Genomic DNA, 27,159 nt, shown 5'->3' with positions numbered 1-27,159 from the left:
CATCAGAAAAAATATAACTTACAGTACCGTTAAGTGCCATGTCACAGCAATGGCTGTCATCGTTGCCTAGAACTCAGTGCTCTGGTGACAATTAAGGGACAATGTGCCGATTCTTAATCTATTGTGCTATTTGATTCTATTTCGACATGATTTATGTAGAACCCATCCGATGCCAGATCTTTGGGTTACGATGCTGATCCCGGTTTTGGAGAGTCCTAGAACAGCGAATAGAGACCAGCTAGGTACCCGGATAGGACCAGAAAAATGAGCTCTTTGGGGACTGGCTGAAGGACACCTGTAGGGCAAATTCGAAACAACAAGGGGACCGCTATGATGGCAGTCTTCATAAATGCTGTGACTCAATCCTGTGAGGCATATATAGACTTTATTTAGCCCGTATAAACGTTGTATATTTATTCCGTATAAACTTTGTATATTTATTCTGTATAAACTTTTTAGGCTACCTGCGACATCATGTGGGTCAATAAATCAGCACACTGTACTTATGCAAGACTCTTGAAACTGTCGGTGTATCCACACTTTTCTTGTTATTCATTCACACTTCTAGTTCGGTAGACTCGGTGCGTTTGAGGGGTGATGTTGCATCATCGATGCATTTTTAATTTGCTGCGTTTGTGTTATTTTTCATATATATATATATATATATATATATATATATATATATATATATACACACACACACACACTGTATATGCTTCAGGTTATGAATCAGCAAAGTGTCCCTTTAACTCCGCCTTCACCATTATCTGTCCCAGGCCAATCACAACTCAGTCTGTGTCCCAATGACGGGCCAATCACAACTCAGTCTGTGTCCCAATGACCGGTCAATCACAACTCAGTCTGTGTCCCAATGACGGGCCAATCACATCTCAGTCTCAGTATGTCAGTCACATTGCCACCATATCTCACAGACTACCAGTTCCGTGTGCATTGATAAATGATTGTGCAATCTTATTGATATTTCATGTGTGCGCTAAATAATGTTTTTTTTTTCTTCTTCTTTTCTTGTGAAAATAAAATCAATATTTTTGAAGAATTAAGGGCAGGTAGAAACGACCTGAAAAGGTCCCCTGTGTATTTGGAAGAATAAACTCAAGTAATTGACAACATATATACAAAATGTGTGTATTGTATTGCTCTGCGTTGCATGTCTAACCCTTTATCTTCTCCAAAAGGAACACAAGCCAACTGCTGCCTTATCACAACCCTACCACACCAACACAAATCGCAACACCAACAAGACATTGCTTCAGATCAGTCAGTAGTCTGTTCATCACCAGCTGTTACCTACTCAATAGCCAAGAACTGCATAAACTACTTCAATTAAACAGTGTTACGTCACAGCCAGAAGCATTGTTAAGAGTACAGAACTGCAGTAGAGGTGGATTTTTAACCACTTAAACCCTATATACTTAGACGACAGGGGTTCCTCAGGGCTCTATACTAGGGTCATTAGTATTCCCCCCCCCCCCTCCAAATATCTTCGGAGCTTAAACATTGTCTAACCCCCCCCCCCCCACCTGTCAGAATATGGACGCCAGGGTTCAAAAGGTTAATGAGTAGGTGTTAATTCATGGAGTTAAACACTGGCTTGTGAGCCCTGATGATGACGATGGTGTTAATCTCACCCGAAATCAGTCCAAAGCATCATCAACACTTCAGGATGAGTTAGAGCCGTTTGTCCACGTGTGCCAAAACTCCTGTCATCTCGAAAAGCATTCATCAGCAGCAATTTCAAAAAATTAAATAAAATAAAAATGAAAGTGACAAAAAAAAAAAAAAAGATCTCCAAACTTTAGAACCAATCAGTCCTTGATCATAAAAAGAGCAAGACAGGAAGCCTGTCGTTTCCTACTCTTTCACTTCAATGTTCAGTCTTGTTGGAACTGCTCAGAAGATGCTGCGTTATGTCCGTCCTTCCGGGGGCTTTATGATGAACTGCTCAGAGGATGCTGCATCTCTCTGTCTGTCTGTCTGTCCCGGGGCTTTGTGAGGCTACACAGTTGTGGGGTCGAACTCGGGGTGCACCTATAGTCATTCGTGAACGTCCCAGATTTCGGACAGCAACGGGGGGAGCTTCTTGTCCTGCAGACGCAGCGCAAACACCTGCTCCGAGTGGACACTGCTGAGTGTCCGCAGGCTCACCAGCTTCATCAGCATGCGAGGGAACATCAGGTGATCCTGAAGGAACCAATCAATAAGGACAAAAACACAGCTTAACAGAAGTAGTATCAGTCAATTAAAGGTGAAGAAATGCAGATGAGTAGTTACAATGTACAGCATATATATAGTGTTTTTAATATATTGTTTAGACTGTGATGCTAGGTTCTTGGATTACCTCTGATCATAGATTACTGATGCACTACACTGTCTCTCTGCATATATTTATACAGTATGCGTTTACCTTGCTTACTGTAAGTGGCTCTGGATAATGAATGGCTGCTAAATGGCTAAATTATAAATTGGATGAAGTAGGTCTGTTATCAGTTCTGTTATCAGTTCCCAAGCAGGAAATGTCTTGCCCTGGGTGTGTCATAACGTTCTGCATCTACATGCTTGTGTTGTGAGCTTGTAGATCGGTTATTTTCTCTATGAATACAGTCGCCCATTGGAGTGCCTTGGGCACATTGTCAACTGGTACACTACAAAACAATAGCGTGAATTTACCTACTTTTCAACATGGAAACAATGATGTTAATTATGTCGAATATTTGCGATTAGGTGATGTAATAACTGTGACGAGCCTCTAGAGGGGGACAGTACGTACGTTGGGTCTCTTGATCATGATGTAAGATCGAAGGGCATCAACGTACGGCTGTTGGAGCCGCTCCACCAAATCGTGATCCTGCACATTGGGACGATCTGAAATGAACACATAAAAAGGAATAAATAAATGGTAAATGGTGCATCTATATATTGCTTTTATCCAAGGCGCTTTATAGATTTACATTCACCCATTCACATTCATACACTGATGGCAGAGGAAACCATGCACATCGGGAGCAATTAGGGGGTTCAGAGTCTTGCTCAAGGACACTTCGCCACAGACACTGGGGAGCCCGGGATCGAACTGGGAACGTCACGGTTCCCATCCGGCTGCTCTACCGGTCAACTCTACCCCAGAGTCCTGCAACGGCTCGGATACCAGCGGATATCTCGTGGGTGGTACCCGAGTTTGACGGGTGGGAACGGGTGGAAAATATATTTTTTATAAGTTAACGGGTGGGACGCAATGAAACACGGGTGGGTAATCTTTTTTAATCAGCAGACCCACACTGCACAATGTTATAAACAGCAGCTGAGCTGGGTTTTTTCTCAACAGCGGAGACAAGTTAAATCCGTCACATGCCCAAGGACTCGTCAGTGATGTCACATCACTGCAAAATATTAACCTACAAACTCACAATGAGTCGTGTTGCATTGTGAACTTGTGATGTAGAGGGGAAAAAAGACAGTCCCCTGGGGGATCCAGGGTCAACGAAGGTTTCAAGGTTACTTTATATATGCTTCAAGTTTAAGAATTTAAGACTGCTTTAAGTGATACCATACGGAAAATAAAGAATACTAAAATGAAACATCAATGTAATTTGTTCCATTTGTTAGCACAGCTATTCCCAGCTCTATTGAGTAGAGCACTCGTCTTTGAACCACAGGGTTGTGGGTTCAATTCCGGGCACCACCAACTCAGCATGTATGAGATTTTAATAAGATGAAAAACTCATTGAATGGTATTTTATTTTTTTAATCATTGTGATGTCAATAAATAGGGACTTTGCACCGATTGGCTCAATCTACTACTTTTGCTATTCTTGGATTTGGATCCTGAAAAGTAACAGTTTCGAACATTCCACCTGACAGACGACATTATTGACATTATTGAGGATTTCACTATGAGCTCTGACCTGCAGAGAAGATGTTAATAGCGATGAGCAGCGCATATTCAGCCTCGTCCAGGTGGAGGTCGTTCATTCCCTTGGAGAACTCAAAGATGGGGTTGATGAATTCAAACTGAAGCCCTGAAATGAAGAGAGAAGTAGAGCTGAAGGAAGAGGCCCCGTGTTCGTTTCAGGAAGGAAATGTGAAGACGCAAATAAATAACCCTCGCCTGGAGTTTAGGAGCACTCAGCAGAGTGAAGCTTAATTTTTATTCCAGTCATATGGACAGTGTCAACATATAGGGGAACGAAAATATAGGGAAGCTCACAAGAACGGCTATTGTCAGAATATGACAAATGGCAAAAGTATCAAAATATTACATGTCGCTGTCGGGAGGAAACTAACTTCACTTTTTATTTTAACTTATTTATTTTTTACATGAATCAATCCGCCTGGAAAGTAGCCAGCTTAGGTGATTCGGGCATCTGGTTAGGATGCCTCTCGGACGTCTCTCTAGGGAGGTCCTCGAGGCATGTCCCACTGGGAGGAGACCCCGGGGCAGAACAAGGCGCAGTTGGAGGAAACACATGGACTCACTGGCCTTGGAAAGTCTCGGGATCCCCAGGAGGAAGTCACTAATGTTGCCCTGGAGAGGGAAGTCTGGAGCTCTCTGTTGTTGCCCCCGTAAACCAATGAAAGTATTAAAAAGCACTTCGGACAAGACCTATTAACTCCATTGGACCCTCACACTGTCTGCTAAAGCAGCTAACTCCACCACACTCTCCCACTCACAAGTAATTGACCAATTATATAAAGTCACAATACCAACTTTGATGATGCGGTATTGCATTGTTTTAAAAATCACACCCGTGTGAAGTAAGTGATGCAACTCCGGGGGGGGGGGTTCCAGACCCACAGGAACGCACCGGCCCGATTCCGGCGAGCCGCCCCGTATCCGAAACGGTTGAGAAATGACAGAGTTACCGTGTGGGGGTCCCTCCACTGTACTGTCACTGTACTGTCACACCCGAAATCACCATATATACAGTTAATATGTGCGTGTGTTAGGTTGCGCACAGGTGGTGAAAAACAACCATGCTGTTTTTTTTGCCACCCACCCACCCACCCACCCACCCACCCACCCACACACACACACAGTCACTTAACCCATTCTGACCTGAGATCAGATTCTAAAAATGTCTATTACATCCTGACAGTTTCATTATTAAGGATGTGGTTGCACCACAAAAAAATATTAGGTTTTCTCCATTTCCTGAAAAATGAACATTTTGCACTGTAGGTGGTTTCTCCCTGACAGCAGAGATATGCTACTTGTATACAAAGTTATAAAAAACGTTCATAAAAGCCATGTCAAATTAATGCAGACAAGACTAGTGGCTTGTTTGAATGCATTGTTTAGCTTCACAGGAGAAGATGTGGATATGTGCACAGGTTTGATTGACAGAGAGCTTCCATTTTTAATGACTTTGGTGAAGAGGTACGTTCCCGTTTAAAACCTTTTCATGCTACCATTTGACAAACTTCTAACATTTATCATTATCAGTCCATCTAGGTTCAACAGGAATCCATTAAGTTCCTTCCTTCAATAAAACTGTCTTTGATCATTATAAATGAGCTACAGGGTAGAGGACAGTATACTGCAGAACAGGTTTTTTTCAAGATACTCAAGGGATCTGTCAAACTACTTCAAAAGAGTGACAAACGCCCACGGGCACAACACCAGAGGGAGCTTCACTGATCTACAAGCGCCATTAAACTACTTTTTGAGGGGCGCTAGCCCCTCCTATGCACAGCTTTGTGTGTAGAGTGTGTTTGAGCACGTGTTTGTAGCATGGAATGTGATGATTTGATTGGTGTATGTATGATGAATCCGATGTATGATGATAAGAGCGTCCTCAGTCACTATGCAGATGATTTCAAACATTTTCACCAAAATAGCAGATCTATGAGCTTACACACCTGCTTTGGCGAAGTCCTCCTTGTTGTAGCTGAAGTCTTTCAGGAAAGTGATGCTCTCAATGGCTGGGTTGTATCGCCGAGATGTCTCAAGCAACATTATCTGTGTGGACAAAAACATCTGGGATTGAAATATGAAATCTATATAGTAAGCATCTATATAGTTGCATGCATCCAGAATATTTCCACCATTTCGTGGGGAGAAATTAAGTACGCTCAACAATGTTGACATTTAAAATAGAGATGTCCCGACACTGTATCCAATCTAACCACCGATCCGACACAGGGGTAAGGGGTTGACACTATGGCAGGTAAATAAAATGTTAGTGGGGGCATGTGGAGTTTGCTTTCGAGTGAGTGACATGAGTGAGTTGTCTGCTATAAACAAGAGATATATAGCATTAGCTAGATAGCTATAAACACAACAAAATTAGATCGTTTTTCTTTTTGTATCATTATAAATATTATTCTCTGGTATCGGTATTTGATATCGGTATCAGCTAACACAGAAATTGGGGTATCGGGATCGGATTGGAAACAAAAAAAGTCGGGACATCCCTAATTTTAAAGGTAGCAAGACCACTCGCCCTTGGCGAGTGGTCTGGGCGAGTGGTCTTGGCGACTCCCCAAAAAGTCAAGTCCACTCGGCCCAAGCAGAAGGCCATTCGGCCCGGGGCGAGATGACTTCCCCTTTTGGCGACAAGTCTTCACTTTTTGGCTAGTGTTTTCTTCACTTTCAGCAACTGCAGCCTTTGCTAGCTACTGTGCTAAAGCAACAAAAATAACATCCGTGCGCAAACCAAAACAAACCAGGGTTGCCACATATCGGGCGCGTTCGGAAATACCACACCGGAGCACACTCTCCTATTAGTTTGCATTGCTCAGGGTGTGAATACACTGTCAGGCGTGAAGGCGTCAGTTGGACGTCGCGTCAGGTCTCACTTTAAATCCTTCCGGGGCTTTGGGCGGTTCCTAGAGGAGACGCACACGGAAGCCTATTTAAACGCCTGTAGTCCTCTATTTCTTCGTTAGCGAAGTGGGCGTGAGAGGGACGTTTGAGTGACAAGAGGTTGACACAGACAAAGGCGCATTCTAGTGTAGGCTATATGTTGCTGGGTTGCTACTTGGCTATCGAGTCATGACTGGTTAACGTACGTGCCTTTGGAACTGGGAACCGGGGTTCGCCTCCCCGCCGAGGAGTTTTAAAACTAGTTTTGTTTTCGCCGACGACTTGCGCGACGGCCAACTTACATCTGACGCTCTCCTCCGCGTCAGATGTAAGCTGCCGACAAGCGTGTGTCACCCGGCGGTGAGAAGGAGAAGGAGATTTTTGATTGATTGATTTAAATATTTATTAACAGTTTGCAGAATTACAATACATTTCAAGCACAAACTCAATACAAAGACTGTTAACTGTGAGTGGACGACCCAATTAAGCATTACACTTGTTTACAACAGGGTCCACATTGTTCAATTCATCAAAACATTAAAGACGTACAAATAGACACTTCTATATAGTTAAAGAACAGAACAGGAATTCATCATAAAACAGTGTTCCCTGACCGGGAATCGAACCCGGGCCGCGGCGGTGAGAGGGCCGCACCCTAACCACTAGACCACCACGGAGAGGATGATGTTGATGAGAAGGGCTGTGGAGGCTGAAGAGAACGGGCTATTTTATAAATATAAAGTTATTTTCAATGTCATGGATCAGGGTTACAGTAAATGACAATGTAATTCAGCCAGGGGTGCCATGGATGAAAAGATTACAGGGGTGATCTGAAGCAAACATGAGAACCAATGCTTTACTTTATTTCTTCAGACGATTTTTCAATGTTTTGTTAACAATTTGGACATAATGTTACTTCGAGCAGTTCGAGCTGCCCACTGCCCAGATATCTTCCTGTATCCCTTGACATGGCTTCACAATTCCCTCCCAGGGGGCGTTTGACAGCGTGAAAGAAGAAAACTACAAGTAAAACCCCGCCGAGTGGATGGGCTGCAGGCTGCATCTGTTCCATTGGCTAGTGTCTATCACTGCCGGGTGACGCGCTTCATTTTCACGCTTGTGCGCGGCTTCCATTTGAGTCTGTCCGTCGCGTCCATTTGAGTCTGTCCGTCGCGTCCGTCGGGCGCGGAGGTGGAGCTTATTTTCCATCCACCAGCTGTCTAAAAACCCCACGAAGAAGAAAACTTCAGCTTCAACTTCACGCTCCTGACGCTTAGATGTGCTCACAGGGACAGTGGGCTCAGTGCGCTATCGTGTAGAGATGAGTCGGTCATGAACGAACGAATCAAAAGAACTAGTTCTTTTTGGTGAACGAAACCGATCCGGTCACTTCCGTGAACGATCCGTTCAAAATGCAAATACCGGGGAATCGCCCGGCTGGAAAATAAACAGGCTAATACATACCAAAAAAAAAGTATAGTATTTAATGCTATAAAAACATGAAAATAGATTAGGCTCCTTCTTTATACTAATAGCATTAATAGCATACACTTCATATTACCATGATTGGTTAGTATAGATTAAATATAGGAGGGGCTCAATAACCATGGAAACTAAAGGGATGGAGGGTAGAGAAATGGAGTTAATCAATGATAATATTTTATTTGTGGATATAAATTATATATTTCCCCTCAAATATCTTAGTTTTACCAACATTGTTAATGTGAAATAGTTTCAATATGCTTATTTATTTAAATTGTGATAATTGCTATAGCTATTGGAGCTCTGGTGGTCCCAGAAGACAGGGGATGTAAAGAGGAAATTATGCCCGGGTAGAAGGCATCATGCCTGGGGGTGACTGGGAGGAGTGACTGGTGTTGACATCGCGGATCGTCTGACTCTGCCAAAACGGAAGTTACCCTTAAAAAAAAACACCTCCATTCAGTTTAATTGTAACTGAGATTTTCGATCATAATTCATAATTTTTTAATACTGTATTTAGCTTAACGAGCGCAAATGTCCAATGCTAATTGACAGTGCTAGTCTGCTACTACCATAGACCGCAGGGGAAAAAATGGCTACTCTCAACCGCACAAGAGGAGATTAGACCCCATCCCTCCCAAAGAAAATCCCATAGCCTGGAAGGACGATCGGCCTGGCTCGGCCAATGATTGAACGACTCGTTCGAGTGACTGGTGGGTCCGTGCCATAGAGTATGGTCCGTAGGGGAGATCCTATAGTAGAGGACCGAAATGAACGAAATGAAATGCTTTCTGTTTACAATAGCAGAAGAAGACAGCTTGGATTAATTTAATGTAAACATTTTAACATTGTCACCATAACGTGGTTATTATTAGTTGCTTTGGAATGTACCTGCCATGAGGTCATAATAACGCAGATCACATCGATATATATAGCCCGATATGTACTTGTTTTAGATACAGGATTGATATATAATATATATAATTATTTCGGGCCTTTAGAGGGCAGCAACGGACCATCTTGGGGCTTCACTTTCGGTCGAGTGGACTTCCCCTTTTGGCGAGAAGACTTCACTTTCCGGGGCGAGTGGTCTCGGACAACCCCGGAAAGTGAAGACTTCTCGATCAAAGGGGAAGGCCACTCGCCAAAGATGAAGTCCACTCGCCGAGGCGAGAAGTCCGGTATTCATTTAAAATAGCAAGTGCAAGACAGGCTCAGATGCACATTATTTTTGAGTGGTGCAACCACTCCCTTACGGAGCTATGTGTGTGGCTGCCTGGCTGGCTGGGTGGGTGCCTGGGTCTGAGCACGAAAACAGCATGGCTGTTTTTCACCACCTGTGCGCAACCTAACACACACACAAACGCACATATTAACTGTATATATGATGATTTCGGGTGTGCCAGTACAGTACAGTAGAGGGACCCCCCCACACACAGTAACTCTGTCATTTCTCAACCGTTTCGGACATGGGACGGCTCGCTGGAATTGGCCTGCCCCCCTGGGTCTGGAAGTTCCGGGGACCCCCACATGGAGTTGCACCACTCACTTCACACGGGTGTGATTTTCTGTTTCCACTGTGTGTAAAAAATGTGTAAATTGTTCTCAGAAAATAAGCTCATAATGTGAATTCTATGGATACAAGGTTTCTGCATGGCAGCGACCGTATCATTGCTGCCGGGCAGAAACTTCTTATATCGATATTCTACGTTTGTGTTTTTTCTTTCCTGTAAATTAACGTCCTACTTTATCATACTACAGCGTCAGACAAAAGCAACAGAAGTAGCAGATCCACAAGCACAAGTTTCCACCCGACAGAGACCATATTATCTTACTTCAATAGTGGAAGTCTTGAGTAGAGCGATCTGGTCCTCTCTGGTGAGCTCCAGGAAGCCAGGCAGCTGCTTGGCAAAGTCCACTATCTCCTGGACTGACATGATGGCCAGCTCAGTGAAGTGGGCGAAGCGTTGTTGACGCACCTCTCTGTTCTGTGGGTCCTGACTTTGTGGCCACGGCTGTTAGTAAGATTAAAACAAACAACAAAATCACTTTTTAGATGCACCTGTATTGGCAGTGTTGCCATGTTATATTATAAGCGATAAACTATTTTTCTTCTGTAATGTTGCTTGTAAATATTGGTAGTTGCGGGTTGCACTTTTTTGGGCTCGTTTTCTAACGCAAATTTTCAAATAGCCAATATAGGTTTCAAGTGCTTGCGTGGCCTGTGTAGTCACTTCTTTTTTTGTGGCCTCCACCTTTATTTTATATTTTTGAGTGGTGCAACCACTCCAAGGAACAGCAATGTCCGTCAATGTGTTGGTTCACCCACCTATGTGACGTTAATGAGCACGAGTATGACTATTAGTACCAGTAGGGGCACTGTTGTGCCAGAAACAGAGAGAGATAGTGCTGTACTGTTGCCTATATATATGTGTGAGTGAGTGAGTGAGTGAGTGAGTGAGTGAGTGAGTGAGAGAGAGAGAGATAAGGGGGGGAGAGGGGAGTTGCACCACTCAGTTCACTGTTTTTTATGGAGGGACAGACAGTAGGCCAGGGGTCTGCAACAGGCGGCTCTAGAGCACACCCCTAGTGGCTCCCTGTAGCATTAAAAGTAGCAATACATTATTTTTCACTTATGGTTTCTGTAGGAGGCCAAACGTGACAAGCATTCTTAATATTTATTCTACACATTTTTACAAAATTGGAAAACTTAACTAAACTAAAATTTGCGTCATAGCATGCGACACACTCAGTGCCGTGCCAGCCAGGTGTCTATTATAAAACAAACCGGTGGGTGTGTGAGGCTGCTGCCTGCTACGCTATGGCTTCTACAGGGAGAGAAATAAAGATAGCCGACGAAAAACAGAGGATTTAACAGTTCGTGGACAGAGGCTTTTGCCTTCACAGCCAATGCAGATTGACTGCCTGTATGTTTAATCTGCAGTGAGAAGCTATCAAACAACAAAAAAAGTAACGTTGAAAGACATTTCCAGGGAAAGCATGCTAAATTCTGCTAGTTTCGTTGCAACCCGGGAGATAATAAAGCTTGGCAAGCTGCATTATAATGCGTAATTTTCTTTGCGGCTCCAGATAGATTTTGAATTTATTTTTGGTTGGAAATGGCTCTTTCAACATCTTAGGTTGCTGACCCCTGCAGTAGGCTGACAGGAAATGGGGAGAGAGATGGGAGAGATGACATGCAGTAAAGGCCGTTGGGATCGGGAGTCGAACATGCATCACACTGCAAGACTGGATTACCAAGCCAAGGTGCCTGGACCACTGAGCCATGGACCAGTAGCCTGGTTAATAAACCAGACTAATATTGCACGGACCGCGGGATATTAGTCTGGGGAGGCTCAGCTTGGATTTCATTTCCAGGGAAACATTTTCTCTTTGACGCAATTGGTCAGAGCTACTGTCAGTCAAAGGTCTCAAGCATTGAAAGTCACTGTACCAAAGCCCGCCCATATTGCATACCGTGTCCCGATTGGCCGCCCACATTCTCTGGTGTAGGAAATGGGCGTACAATTGAGCCTCTCCAGACCGAAATCCGCCGGCAGGCAATTTATTTTTGCCAACGGCTGATTTGGTCTGGTTTATTAACCAGGCTAATGGACCAGGCCCTGTGTAGTCACTTCTAATCTTTTCATAGACCTGGTTCGGCTGATTTCTCTCACAGTGAACACTCACTGTGACTTTTGGGCGGTCGATGAAGGACCTCTTGTTGCATTGCTTCTGCATGGACACCAGCTTCTCGATCATGTCCTGCTGCTGTGGAGCCAGAGAGACTAGCTCCGGAGGGGGCGTGGGGGACACGGAGGCCGAGGTGTGGGCCACCTCGTCCTCCTGGGCCTTCTTCAGCTTCTTCACTCTGATCTGCTCCTCTGAGAGGACGCCTGCAGCCCGCCACAACACATTATTCAATAATAGTATTAATAATAACATCTAGGAAGGTGTGGTTGCACTGACGCAAGTCACGAGGAATCCACTGGGAACTGAATTCCGTCTTACAATTTCTATTTTGCTGAATATAAGACCTATTTTACCATTTTCCAATGGAAATATCAATCTTTTAGGATAGTGTGTGAACCAGAAAAAAGTTAACAAAAAGCTGGTTCACTTTGCCGGCAAAGACATTCTCGGACCGAAAACAATAGTTTTGCCTATAGCAACCACACTATTAATAATAATACAGACTTCACTGCTGTCCTTTCAGTCCAGGATCTACTTAAAAGTCAAAAAGATGTGCCCACAGAAGGCATGTTGCACACAGACATGAAAGATGGATCAAGCCCCATGCAAATGGCCCCTCTCCATGCCATACCCCAAGGCAGCATTACAAATGTTGCCTTTTCCTTACTCTTCTGAAATTGAGTGCAGCATTAATGTTGAAAGAAATGCTCTGTGTAGAAATCCATGCTGTATATCGTACCTCCGAAGCTTGATTACACTTAATTGAGTTCACAATGTAGCCACCCCCCCCCCCCCTTCTCTTGCCATTTCACAATTTCTTAACTGAATTTGATAAATCACACAATTGCTGATACTTGCAAATGCTTATGCTTACTACATTACACGAGAAAACTGACTTAAAGAACCACTTCACGCCTTATGTTTAGGACACAAGAAACACTTTCCTGGGAGTTTGTGTGTGTTAAAGGGGAGGCACTGAGTGAGTTTAATATGCGTTTTTAGATATTTTACTATTTCAAATGTCTGATGATGCCTAGTCAAACACACAGACTTCATTATTTTTCTGGCCATAGAGCGCAAATTTCAAATTGTGCTACTGTTATCTACTACAAATACTAACATTGAGTGACTGCAGTTTCTTCCAACTGTGAAATGTCCCTTTAATAACTGCAACTGCTAATTTCCCTTTGACAACCATTCATTTGCCAGACTGACATTTCAGCCTCTGCCCCTCTCATTTTCTTTTCTCTGTACATCTCTGTACAGTACAGTAAGATCTCGGTGCACGTTGGTAAGACGACTGGATAATGATCACTCACACTGCTCCAGCATGCCCGCCTCTCTGCACTTGCGCAGACGGCACTGCTGGCACTTGCGTCGCATGTACATGTCCATCTCACAGCGGCCGTTGTTCTTGCAGGAGTACTGTGCGCTCTTGATGACGCTGCGTCGGAAGAAGCCCTTGCAGCCCTCGCAGCTCAGCACATTGTAGTGGAAGCCCGAGGCCTTGTCGCCGCACACGCTGCACACCTCGTTGCCCAGCATCTTGGGGGCAGGCCCCTTCTTCCTCTTCACCGGCTGACCATCTGTCACATATAGAAATGAGACAAAGTTGAACGGTATGTCGAGACAAAGTTGAACGGCATGTCGAGACAAAGTTGAACTGTGTGTTGTGAAAATGACATTTCCCCATGTCTCGCGTAGCTAGACAACTATTCCACAATCTCCAAATGCTATATCGAGTCTGGAACGGCACCTCGCAAAATCTGAGGAAGGAAGCTGCTTTCCTTTTTCTAAAATATATTTAAAATCACACCTGTGTGAACTGAGTGGTGCAACTCCCCTCTATTGGTTCGCTGTGTCGTTCCAATTTGTATCGTTCCAATTTCAGTTCCTATTGGTTCTCTGTATCGTTCCAATTTGTATCGTTCCAATTCTTCTCTGTATCGTTCCAATTTCAGTTCCTATTGGTTCTAACATGATCTCTCTCTCTCCGTTTCTGGCACAACAGCGCCACTTTTTCCCCTACAGGTACTCATGAACATAGTCCCATAGTGACATCGCTGTTCTTTGGAGTGGTGGCACCACTCAAAAATCAGACCAGTCTGAAGTGAGTGGTGCAACAGCACCCTCTATTGGTACTCTAAACATCGGGACACAAGGACATAGTCACATAGGTTGGGACATAGGGACAAAGCTGTTCCTTGGAGTGGTTGCACCACTCAAAAATATCTAAATTACAAGCAGCAAGCTATATATGCTTAGATGATTTTGATTTATATTAGGATACATTTGTGCAACTGCTATGACGAAACGGAAGTGGGGAGGAGGCTTCACTTCTGGTTTATCACTTACTCATGATCAGAGCTTCCGTTCTCCAGATTGTATGCATTCGAAATTTGGGAGAGGCAACAGTCTGGCCACGCAAGACCACATTTCACCCCACAGCTTCCTCGGGTCCCGAGTCTAAATGGCTTCCAACGACTACTTTTACAAGCTACATACTTCAACCAAATGGTATGGGAATATACCCTCTGACGCAGGGGTCTTCAACAGGGGGTCCGGGACCCCTAGAGTACAGACGTTCCTCTGAGAACTAGCCCAAAAAGGTTATGTGCACCCCTGGTCATAGAACCTTGGACATGGGATTTCTTTTAACCCTCGCATCCCTATTTTGGGGTGAGCACTAGCTGAAAATAGCCAGGCGGAGAGGTTTGGTGTACAGGGCCAAAGGTCAAGTTTACACAGTATTGATTGGTTAGTGATTAAATGGCTGAGAACACACATTTAAGTCATAAAACCTGGTACTTAAGACACACAATATAGGGCCCTATATCTCTTGCCGAAATAAAACCTCAGAATAAGGAGGCTAGGGTACATTTGGCTTCTCGACAAAATAAAAGTGTTCGTTTGCTTTTCCTGTTTGGCTGTCTCATACTAACAAGGCCAGTAGCTGCAGAGCTTGTCTCATACTAACAAGGCCAGTAGCTGCAGAGCTTGTTTCATACTAGCCTCGATACCCAGGCTTTCATTTCGTCTGCGCGAAAGATGAAAGCCTGGAAAAAGCCGTGGGCTGAACCAGTCTAAAAGTGGGAGTCAACCCTTCCGGGTGGGCGTCGCTCTAAATTATGTGACGTAGCGCTGCACTAGGGGGGAGAGGAGGGGCCGGGGGTGACGGACAGATCGATGAGATCCAATCAGGGTGCGCGCATTTCTGAGGCGCGACCCGCCCCTCTAGACCAGAAATGTCTCTGCTTAGGTCAGGCTAGTTTCATACTAACAAGGCCAGTAGCTGCAGAGCTTGTCTCATACTAACAAGGCCAGTAGCTGCAGAGCTTGTCTCATACTGTCTCATACTAACAAGGCCAGTAGCTGCAGAGCTTGTCTCAAACTAACAAGGCCAGTAGCTGCAGAGCTTGTCTCATACTGTCTCAAACTAACAAGGCCAGTAGCTGCAGAGCTTGTCTCATACTAACAAGGCCTGTAGCTGCAGAGCTTGTCTCATACTAACAAGGCCTGTAGCTGCAGAGCTTGTCTCATACTAACAAGGCCAGTAGCTGTCTCATACTAACAAGGCCAGTAGCTGTCTCATACTAACAAGGCCAGTAGCTGCAGAGCTTGTCTCATACTAACAAGGCCAGTAGCTGTCTCATACTAACAAGGCCAGTAGCTGTCTCATACTAACAAGGCCAGTAGCTGCAGAGCTGTTCGGCTGTCTCATACTAACAAGGCCAGTAGCTGCAGAGCTTGCTGGCTGAAAAAGAGAAGTGAAGTTATTTTTAACTATGGCCGACGGCAATGATCACTGCTGCAGCATTTTTACACAATGAGCTTCGCAATTGTAATTTGTAACACTGGAACCTAAAACTGTAACGTATTTAATGACCAAAACATTATTTTAGAAAATAATATTGTCTCTGTCAGGTGGAAACCTCATATGTCCAAGAATGTTGTTTCAAGCTTGCGCATCTGCTACTTTCGATGCTCATTAATTTACAAAGAAAAAACAAAAAATATGAAGATAAGAGGTTTCTGCCTGACAGCAACAATATAAGTTATGTCTGCAGTGGCTGGAGGTGGTCTCCTGCTCTTCCATTGAGAGTTTTAGATCCTGGTGTCTGGTTCACAAGAGGTACTGTACAGCCTGAATGTCACACGTGCAATTTGCCCCCATCCAGGTTAGAAGATGCCCTTCAAACTCCACTTGAAACCAGTTAGGACGAAACTCTGTATATCCATATTTCATTTCACTTTTTTCCCCCTTAAATGAATGCCTGTTAGTTATGTGGGTTTTATAAATATTTAACATATGAAAAGTAGACCTAGAACACATATACATTGTTATACCTTTCACCCCCATATTTCCTGAAAATAAATACATTTAGACATAAGGTTTCAACGCAACAGGTGATGACACACACACACACACACACACACACACACACACACACCTGTGTTGTGAGGCATGTCACATGACGCCGGGTCCAGCTTGATGTCCGTGGCCTCTACAGGCAGTGGGCTGCTCATCTCAGGCATGGTGTGGTGGGCGACGGCGGCTGCTGCTGCAGAGAAGTCATCGGCCTGGGGTCGGGGCAGGACGTCCAACGACAGGAGAACGCTGTGCCTCACGTCCGCTCCTCTGCCGCTCTCCTCGACGCCGAGGCAGTCCAGCTGCAGCCCTGAGGCCCCGTCAAACACCTTGCTGTCATCTGGGACAACAATTTTACAGTTTATGCATTTATCACAGTGGCTCTCAACCAGTGGTCCGGGGACCACCAGTGGTCCTTAAGTTCCAGGTGGTCCCCAGCTAAATGATGGAGAGTTGGTAACCAAATGGACCATTATAGATCTTTAACTCTTGAGAGTTTCTCTTCCAGAGCAGATACAGAGAGACTAGGTCAAGGCTAGGGCAAGTGCTACAGGCCGAGGTCATGGATTAAAGCAAAATAAAGTCTCACTGCAAAACAATTGTTAGGCCATGTCCCAATCTGCAATTTGTGAAACTGCATGAGCCCCCGCACACTAGCGCTGTGTTTTATTAACAATTTAGCAATACAGCCAACCAGTTTTCTAAATTTTACTTAAGTTTTTAACCTTTCCTTTTTATAATATATCCGAGATCATTAGGGTTTTCTGGAAGGTTGTATTGCTAGTTTACTACTTCATTGCTAGTTTGACCACTTTTTCATCTTAAACGTGTTTACTCTCGGTGCGCAATATTCTTCCATGGAAGAGGAGAGTCTTCAGACTACCACACAACCACACTAATTAATTATATACTGGTGTACGATATGAAAATAGTAAATACATATTGAAGACTTGCACTAAAAATCTAACTCATGCCTAAAACAAAAAAAACTGCATATCAACACAGTTATTCTAAATAGCAACAAAGGCATTTATAATATTATGCCCTCCATCTCGCATATAAAAAAAAGACGTTTAAATAAACAATATAATTTATCTCTGCAGTGGCTGGAGGTGGTCTCCTGCTCTGAGAGACATTTAGATCCTGGTGTCTGGTACATACAGGTATATAATACAGGTTTAGAAGGCATTTGTAGAATTGGCCTCAGGTCTTAACCCATTCTACAAGCTTGTAGGTCTGCTATTTTTGAGTGGTGCAACCACTCCCTTACGGAGTGGGTGGGTGGGTGGCTGGCTGGCTGGCTGGGTGGGTGTCTGGGTATGAGCACGAAAACAGCATGGTTGTTTTTCACCACCTGTGTGCAACCTAACGCACACACAAACACATATTAACTGTATATATGATTCTTTCGGGTGTGCCAGTACAGTACAGTACAGTAGAGGGACCGCCACACGGTAACTCTGTCATTTCTCAACTGTTTCGGACACAGGGCCGGTTCCGGCATGCACCGGCCCGGCCCCCTGGCCGCGTTCCTGTGGGTCTCCCCCCCCCCCCCACCACGGGTATGATTTTTATAATTTTTATCCCACGAATTTCCAACCCATTTTTTCACCCAGTGTCAATTATCTAATGTAATCCTGGGCGCTACACTTCCTCTGCCAACCTGGGCAGAGGAACTGACCTCATGCTTCCTTCTATGCATGAGGTCCAAGCTGCTTCTTTTCACCCGACAGGGGAGAGTTTCCCCGGCCGGACGTAGCGTGTGGAAGGAACAAGTTATTCCAACCAGTTCCTTTCCCTTCCATCAGGCGCCCCGGCTGGCCAGGGGGAGGTAGTTTAGAGACCAGGATTACCGGTACTGCATGTTTTTTGTGAGGGTACCACTACCTACCCTAGGGGACACGGGGAGAACATGCAAACTCCACACGCCTCGGGTATGGGCACAGATGACGCGGAGGAGAGAACACGCCCCCAGCGTCCCCAGCAGGAATCGAACCCAGGACCTTCTAGCTGTAAGGTGACAGCACTACCGACTGTGCCACCGTGCCCCCTGGATCTGCTAAAAAAATTATCTTGAAAATGTGGCGCAAATCTTTGAATATATATTCTTTCAGAGCGAATGTTTTTAACTCAAATTTTGTCTCAAACTAACACGGCCAGCTTTGCTTCTGGGGGGGTCCCTGGAACAACATATTTTCAGATTGGGGTCCGCGGCCAAATACAGTTAATTCCGGGGGGCCTTGACATGAAAAAGGTTGAGCACCACTGACATAGAAACAGAGGTTTTGCTGAGGATTTGGAAGCCTTTTTATTTTATTTTTAATCAGCCTCTGGTCTAAATGGGTTAATAATAAGGAAGTAGATGATTCTTACCAGGACCAACATCTGGGATATCAGTCACAGTCAATGTGGACATCTTCTGCACAGCAGCTTGTCATTACGAAATCAACCTAAACCTGCACAGGAACATACGAGTTCATATTAAAATATACCATATACAATACATAGTATTAATACACCACACAGTGTTAACTACATTGAGTCTTGGTACATTATGTGTAGCAAAGAGGCATGGCCAAGATAAAGCGAATGGGTTAAAAAGCAGAAATGAAATTGGTCATGTGTCACATATGTGGACTTTCTTTCAGGAAAGAGGAAACTGGTGTGGATATACATACGTGCACAATTCTGGGTTACTGTATGCCAGACGGTTATAAAGGAAATCTACAAAAATGTACAATGTCACTCCTAAAATGTGGTCAAATGTCAGTAGAAAGAGGTTGTGAGACTCATGAGATTAAGTCAGAACTGGTAGCTGGTGGACAATTTACAAGGGCTGCAATAGTTAATTGAACAATGTTTTTTAATCGACTCATTGATGTAAATAAGTTAGTCGTCAGTGCATGAAATTTAATCTTTATCATAACACAAAAATCTTTTTAACATCATTGACTGTCTCATACTACATAATGTTCAAGGGCTGGTGGAGAAGCTTTTCATGGGTGTAGAGCAGAGGTTCCTAACCACCGGTCCGAGGACTAATGCCGGTCCACGGGACATCTACCACCGGTACGCGAGAAGGGAATTCCAAGTTTTCCCCACCAGTGTTCAGTGTTGCCAAGATACGATCCCACACTATGGGATTTATTCGCCACAACAAACTTGAAAACATGACAATGCGATGACAGTAGCCTACTACCGGCTCAGACATAGATATAAAAAAAAATAGATGCCTCATTGTCCGCTGCAGTTCGTTGGAGCCATGTGTGTCAAAGGAGGGGCGGAAGTATGTTGGAAGTGTGGAAGGCACGCTACGTCACGCTGCCACTTAAGTCATTACTGGCCAATCACAGCGCATCTTTTCCGGGACTTATCAGACCTGAACATGCGCTCTGTGACCCCTAGTGTTGAGGATGACCAGATACAATGCACTAATGCAAAATGCACAATGAGTTAGGGGTATGAGTATAATGAGCTTGGCTTTGAAATACACCGATTTGATCACACAGACAGACACTCCCATAACTGAGGAAAAACATCCATTTTCAAACGGGGAATCCCTGAGGGCAGAGGGGCTAGAAGGGTGAGGGGACTAGAATAGCCTGAATGGGATCCGTTGTAGATCTGTTCTTTTTGGCAAGTGACACCCTTGTGTGAGTGTAACCTTTTGAAAACGTCATATCTTCCTGGTACAACATTCCCAAACATTACTCATCATCCACACATGGCTTCAAACAGAAACAAATATCCTTAGATTGCAGCCACTTCAAAATTCTGTGAATGCGGCTGACTCGGGCTGCTCAATAGGCTAAATAAATTAATATTTTTTAATCCATTAAAACCGGGAAACAATTTGTGTTATATCAGATTTTACCTAGTATATATATCGTCTGTCGGGTGGAACCGAGTGAAAACCTCACATTTCCCAAACTGTTATTTTCAGGGAAAAGCAAAAGAGGTCCAAGGCACTCTGCAACAGTCAAGTAAAAAAGCCTTTATTTAAGCGGCATGGCAAAGAGCATTAAAACGTTTTGTCTGTTATTTTCAGGATCGTTATTTGGCCAGGACTTGAGTTATTAAAATACATCCACATTTATTAACATTTTTTGACAGCAGATCCAACAAGCTCACATGAGCTATTTTCAAATACGTATAGAGGGTGGTTAGATTGATTTTGATGCTATATTAACATTTTGCTGGGGACCATCAGGCAACCCCCTGATCAGTCATAATTGAAGGTGCATACCAGTTAAAGGCCTCGTGGGACCCCTGAGGAATGCTACTTAACAAGGTAAGTTCCATAGAATCCCAAATACCAGGTAAAATTCAGTCAAATCAACTGTGACTTAAGCCAATGCACATGCTCACAACATGTCACAATGTGATGCATGATGAGCTCGTTGTAGCCTGTGTACATCTGCTATGGAAACCCAAAAGGGTCATATTTCACATCATGAAGCAGGTCCAATTGGTTACAGTAAAATTAGTGATGAGGTTTTTACTACGTACTCTGAAGAGCCCTTGTTTTCATATAGCAGCTGCCATGTGAAAACCGTATATTATTTTTGTATATTAGGCAATACAGTTGTAATGCACTGCAGCAGTGTATGTTGATGTTAACCCATTTTGTGCGGGAACCCCTTCTAGTGTTTTAAGCATTATGTTATATTGAAAAATAGCCTAAAAGCTCATAGCGCGGCACTCGGTGCCGCGCTATGAGCTTTTAGGCTATTTTTTCTACGAGCATTGTATGTCTGCTATTTTTTTTTAATCGTGAAAATGTGGTGGAAATCTTTGAATATATTCTTTCAGAGCCAAAGTTTTTAACTAAAATCTTTGCTTCTGGGAGGTCCCTGGAACTACATATATTCAGATGGGGGTTGGCGGCCAATTACGGTACATATAATTTTTGGGGTCTTCTACATGAAATATTGAGCACCACTGATATGGAAACATGGGTATCTCAGAAAACTGTCAGGATTTAGAAGACAGAAAAATATTTAAAATTGAGATACTGTATCGTATCAACACAGCCTCATCTTCAAACATGTTGCTGCACAATTCAGATTTCAGAGCCATCTCTCTTCAGATTGCATGAAGCTACAGCTTAGAGTACTTCTCTCTCCCTTGCGGTCCCACAAAGAACCCCAACTCAGTAGGCCTAGAACGCTGCACTGACTGCACAGTGCACACAACAACACTTTAACCTGTTTTACAAAATGATAATGTAGGTCAAACTGAAATGGGCGATCCATGTTATTCTTTTTGCGGCCATATTTATAATCTAAAAAATAAATAAAAACTTGGGGTAAAACTTTCCCTTTGTAGTAACTGTAGTAATTGTGTAGCTTAATTTAATTTAAAGAAATGTATTGTCTCTGTAGGCTATACAGAGTCTGGCTGAATAGATTTTCCATGACAGAATATCGTCTCTGTCGGTTGGAAATGTCCAAGACTGTTACGTTTCAGGATTCAAATTCGAAAAGCAAAAGTTAAAATGCATTGTCTGCTTCGCTCCACGTTTCGATGCATGTACATCTGCAGCGTTTTATACTTTTGTGTGACGCTGTAGTATGATCAAGTAGGGCAGGGGTTCTCAACGTTTTTGTCCGGGGACCCCCGAAAATGCTTTGGCAACGTCTCAGGAACCCCGCCCCGCCCCCTCCCGACCCCCAATATAAATTGACTGCTACAATAACCTTAATAATAGAGACAATGCACCATAAATAAATACTGAAACCAGATATAATCATTAGGGAAGGTGTATGCATGTACTATGTGTACTATATGTAAACTCTTCATTTCCATTTTCCAACCATTCAGTTGGAAAATGGGTGGGTCGCGAACCCTCCCGGGAGGTCGCGACCCACGCGTTGAGAACCCCTGAAGTAAGGCATACATTTACGAAAACACAAAACGTTACAAAACCATAGGTTTCTGCCCGACAGCAACGATGAAAAATAGAGTGGTAAAGAATTTTGATTCACTGATGTACTTTTAGTATAAATAATAAATTAAAAAATAGCTTGACTAATCGGCAAGATGGAGTTTCAGCCCTAGTGTCTACTACTGTATGTGCGTTTGAACTTACCTCTGAAGTATTGTATTCTTATGGTCTATTCATTGTGTCCATATGAGAGACCACAGACTCACTGATTCAACATCCTCCTCCTCATCATGCTGACAGCAGGACTGTATGGCCCATGGGCCTTGGAGGAGATGATGATGCCCAGACACAATGGAGGAAACGGCACAAAGTATAGTGGACAGAGGACGTTTAGGAGGGAGGCACTACCATCTTGAAGAGAGCAAGAAGAGAACAAGAGGAGAGGAACAGTTGTCCTGTGGGAGACAAGAGAAGAACCAGAGACGGAGCAGAAAGAGGGGGGTGAGGGGGAGGGGACATGAAGGGAGGGGGGGGAAAGAAAAAAGGGAACACAAGAGGTTACCATCGGTCGTTTGCACGGCTCTGAAATCCCCACCAGGCTTCCATGGTGCTGCACAGTATTGCCAGGTATTGCGAGAGAAATAAGTCTATGAAAACAAGCCCAATAGAAGGGACTACAAATTGAGCTCTTTACAAATTTGCGCGTAGACACATTCATACATTAATTTAGGGTGTCTAAGCAGACCTTTTTACACAAACACCCACAACACTCTACTGGGTGAAACACCCCCGTCTCCACAGTGAAATAACTTAGAATTATGATCTACAGTTTTACCTCTATGCGATGTGTTTTACCTATGCTACCAGACGATCAGTGGAGTCATATCAGATCTATAATCTCAAACGTGCCAGACTGCAACACGCTGTGAGCTAGTAGATCAGCTATTTCTATCTAAAAGTCAAGTATTAGTAATTATTTGGCCTGCTTTGGCTATACATTTTGAGCATTGGTACTGGTGGTCATTGTCAGTTCATTCTTATACACTTTTTGCTAACAAAAGTCAAACAAATGTAATTTGTGTTTATATGTTCAATGTCAAAAAGACACAAACATCATGAATCTTAATCAACCAAGATGTCAGGATAGTCAGTGAATGTTCTGTGGCAGAGCCCCAAACAGCCCTTCCACCAATCAGGGACATGTTGAGCACAGCTGTCCACATCACTGGCCTCTGCTGTCTTCTAAACTGTCCGATGGGGGGGGTCACAGAGTCCAGGTTCAAAAGAGGCCTTTTTATTCACACTGAGAGGAAGCTATAAAATCAATATCCCTTCAAACTCAAACAGCCAAACACATTTCACAAATGTGTGTCTGTGTGTACACTGTACAGGATAAGTATTAATACTGAATTGAGTGAATTCAACTCTCATCACCTCCTTTCAACAGCCAATATTCCACAATGGTGAGAGTTGAATTCACTCAATTCAGCAATTTGATTCATTGAGTTATTATTTTTGTTTAACTCTGGGCTGGTTCTGCCTATGATGACCTAAAGTAACCCTACACTGTCCTTTTCTATCCAAGTCCAATGTTCTGTACAGCTTATCAGTGAACTACCTTTGTCCGGGGAGCCGCTTCATACAGCTGAAAATTAATCCAACATAAAAAAGGCCTTCATATGACAGGCTATAGTCACATAAGGGCTGCCAGTGCAAACTATCCATTATAAAGCCCAAACCACACCAATCGGTCGCTATGAAACTCCTTGCAACAAAACGGTTGAGAGTAGACGCATGTACCGGTAGTTGCAAGCAACCATTGAATTGAATCACTTGTGTTGACTTGCGTCGACATGCAACAGGACATATCACACCACCAGGACGAACGCTAAAACCATTTTGATGATGCATCTCGACAGATTGGTGTGGTTTGGGCATTAGGCACATTTTATACTTGCTCTGTAAAAAATATACATAATTCTCTATATCTATCATTTTTTCCAAATGTTCACCCGAGAATAGGTTAGCTAGGGTTCAAGATAATGGTTAAATAAGCAGACGTGCCGCGTGATACTGACTTTAAGTTTAAATAGATCAGTGGTGGAAAAAGTACAAATTTTTACTTAAGTAAAAGTATCAATGCTGCAATGTACTGTGGAGATACTCTGTTACAAGCAATGGTCCAAAATTAAAATTGTGCTCGAGTAAAAGTGAAAAAGTATTTGATTGGCATCAAAATGTACTTAAATTACAAAAAGTAAAAGTACTCATAGAACTTCAGAATGTCCCATTTCAAGTTTTCACATATATAACAATATTTTGAAAACAGCTGATCTACATAGCTGATCTCTTTGCGACGCATTGTGAGCTTGTAGATCGGCTATTTTCAAATGGCCAAAATGTATAGGGCTGAAGTGGTTAATGTATGTTTTGTAATAATAATCTAAATCTACAAAGTAACTAGTAAATACGTTTTCACATAATTGTAGTGGAGTAAAAGAGTACAATATTTGACTCTGAGATGTAGTGGAGTAGAAGTAAAAGTATTGGAAATAGGAATTACTCAAGTAAAGTAAATACATCTAAAAATTGTACTAAAGTACAGTACTTAAGTAAATATCCTTAATTACTTTCCACCACTGAAATAGATATACCGTAAATTCCCCCAATGCAGAAAGCATCTAGTCATTAGGAATTAATGGGTGGAGACTGGGAAGTGTGCATTTCTTACAATCTCACACATTCACCGGATGTAACTTTCCTATAATGCTGTATTCAGCATCAACAGTGTGTGAATCCATGAGTCAAGCTTTTGTCATCATATGGTATCATACAGTATAAAATACCACTTTTTCTCAAAGAGAGTAAAAACAGTCGATCTACAACATCAAAACGTGCCACTATTGTTGACAGCATTGTACAACCAAGTATAACATATGACTTAAGACAAGTGGTTAATCAAACTAATCGATCTAGTTGACTTTGTTTTGATTTACAAAGGAAAATCAATTACAATGTTTCGTGTTGATTTGTTGACATATTACAAAATTTAAAACAATACAAAAAAGAAACATGCTTCAAGATCATTTGATTCATCAAAAAAAGTAATAGAATAATAGCTAAAGAAAATCAATAGTCCTAAACACACCATATTGTCTTTTTGTTCTGAATAAAAACCAAAGTTCCCAGAAACACAATCACAAAACAAAAGCAAGGTCATGTGACTGTGTCATGGAATGAGTGACATCCCCCTGGTCAAGTTAAGTTGACACTAGCAGGGCCAGAAGAGTCCTCGTTGTTTCGCAATCCTCTCTGGTCATATAAAAACCACTGGTTCCCACTGGTTCGAAAGTTGGAACCCATTTTTGTGTCACAGACCAATTTTCATGGGTCACGACTCACGACTTGAGTAAAAATTCCCATTGATCATACAACAGCTTCACACAAAAACATCAAAAGTAGCAGATCCTCAAGCTCGAAATTGAGCTACATTTGCAGTTTTTTTTTTTTTACTTGAATCCTGAAAAGTAATAGTTTTGGGCATATGAGGTTTCCGGTTTCCACCAGACAGGGACGACATGCAGTCACTCATGAATCCTTTATTATTATTGTAGTAGTACTAGTAGTCGTCATCTCTAGTACCCCCAATCCATTCTACACTGTATAATCCTCAGTGTTCAGTTAACTCTGACAGTGTATCTCTCTCTCTACGGCTCCATTTGGTTCTATTTGTACAACTGTTGTCAGAGTTGACAGTAACAGTCTCTGGACCCACCAGTGAGTAACGGTGACATAATCCATGTTTACTGATCCATAACCTTCCTAAGTATAAACACCACCACACTAACTCTGACGGCGTACTGAAATTTAACCAACTCTGTACTGAGCATTTTACTGTTTAACTGCAATTCTACAAAGGTTTAGCCTAACATCACAGACTTCACACAACATCAGTTCTATTGTATTTACACACGCTACCATACAGATGCAGTTATATTGTATTAACATACCCTACAGATGCAGTTATTGTATTAACACACTCTACCACCATACCGATGCACTTAGTTATTAACAACGCACGCAATCATACAGATTGGTTAAAATATATTTTTTATGTATTAGCATAGTTTAGACGTAAATGCAGTAAATTAATAAATACATGTACAACATCGAGCAAAATGTTGCTGTTTTTTGTTTCTTTTTTGCTTTGTTGGGATGTTATACAAAATTCAGACATTAAAACCTAGCCAGTACAAAACAAGTAACTTACAAAAGCAAATAGCACTGAATCAAATGAAACAAACACATAGGGAAACAGTTGTTTCCAACCATAGCCAACAGTAATGTTCTTGCATTACTGTTTACACACTTTATTCACATGCTCACACACTCCGTCCCCAATGTGTCAACTGTTATTAACGTGTACGGTGTTACAACCAGCTAGACGTGTTTGATACACAGACAAGTGAGCGTAAAATGACACAACGACGTTAAATTAATACATTATACAGTTACGCATCATTATTATTATTGTCATCATTAATAGTAATAATTAGTATTATTATGTAGGCCAGCAGCAAGGCCAGCAGCAACTGACGTTTGTTAGCATTTTAGCATGACACACACACACACACACACAAGTCTCTCTCTCTCTCTCTCTCTCTCTCTCTCTCTCTCTCTCTCTCTCTCTCTTCAATACTGAACTGACAAGCTAACATTGTTAGCTCACGCACTTTGTAAAACGCAAACCAACGACAGAACGCTGTTTAGTTATGTCACTCACCTATTAGGGGCTGGTTGGCGACTTTTGACGTCCAGTTTGTTGACGAACACGATCGTAGCGTCCGCCCGTCCGGTCCAGCGGCGGCTAGTGACTAGCATAGCAAGCTAACTAGCCAACATTGG

At 42.9% G+C, this 27,159-nt stretch overlaps 1 protein-coding gene across 1 annotated transcript; it reads right to left on the bottom strand.

Moving 5' to 3' along the window:
- Nucleotides 1–694: 694 nt before the first annotated feature.
- nr1h3 (nuclear receptor subfamily 1, group H, member 3) lies at nt 695–27,159 on the bottom strand. The gene is made up of 12 exons (XM_083758890.1): nt 27,038–27,159; nt 22,459–22,709; nt 18,741–18,823; nt 16,450–16,707; nt 13,318–13,584; nt 11,996–12,201; nt 10,141–10,320; nt 5,878–5,977; nt 3,924–4,037; nt 2,789–2,883; nt 1,542–2,202; nt 695–1,492 (listed from the first exon to the last, which is right to left on the bottom strand). Exons 3-11 carry the CDS (start codon nt 18,781–18,783, stop codon nt 2,056–2,058), a joined length of 1,410 nt encoding a protein of 469 aa, XP_083615016.1. The 5' UTR covers nt 18,784–18,823; nt 22,459–22,709; nt 27,038–27,159; the 3' UTR covers nt 695–1,492; nt 1,542–2,055.

This window comes from Protomyctophum parallelum (assembly GCF_964188405.1).
Source record: "Protomyctophum parallelum genome assembly, chromosome: 2".
Classification (NCBI taxonomy): domain Eukaryota; kingdom Metazoa; phylum Chordata; class Actinopteri; order Myctophiformes; family Myctophidae; genus Protomyctophum; species Protomyctophum parallelum.
This window is presented reverse-complemented; position numbering and strand designations above follow the sequence as displayed.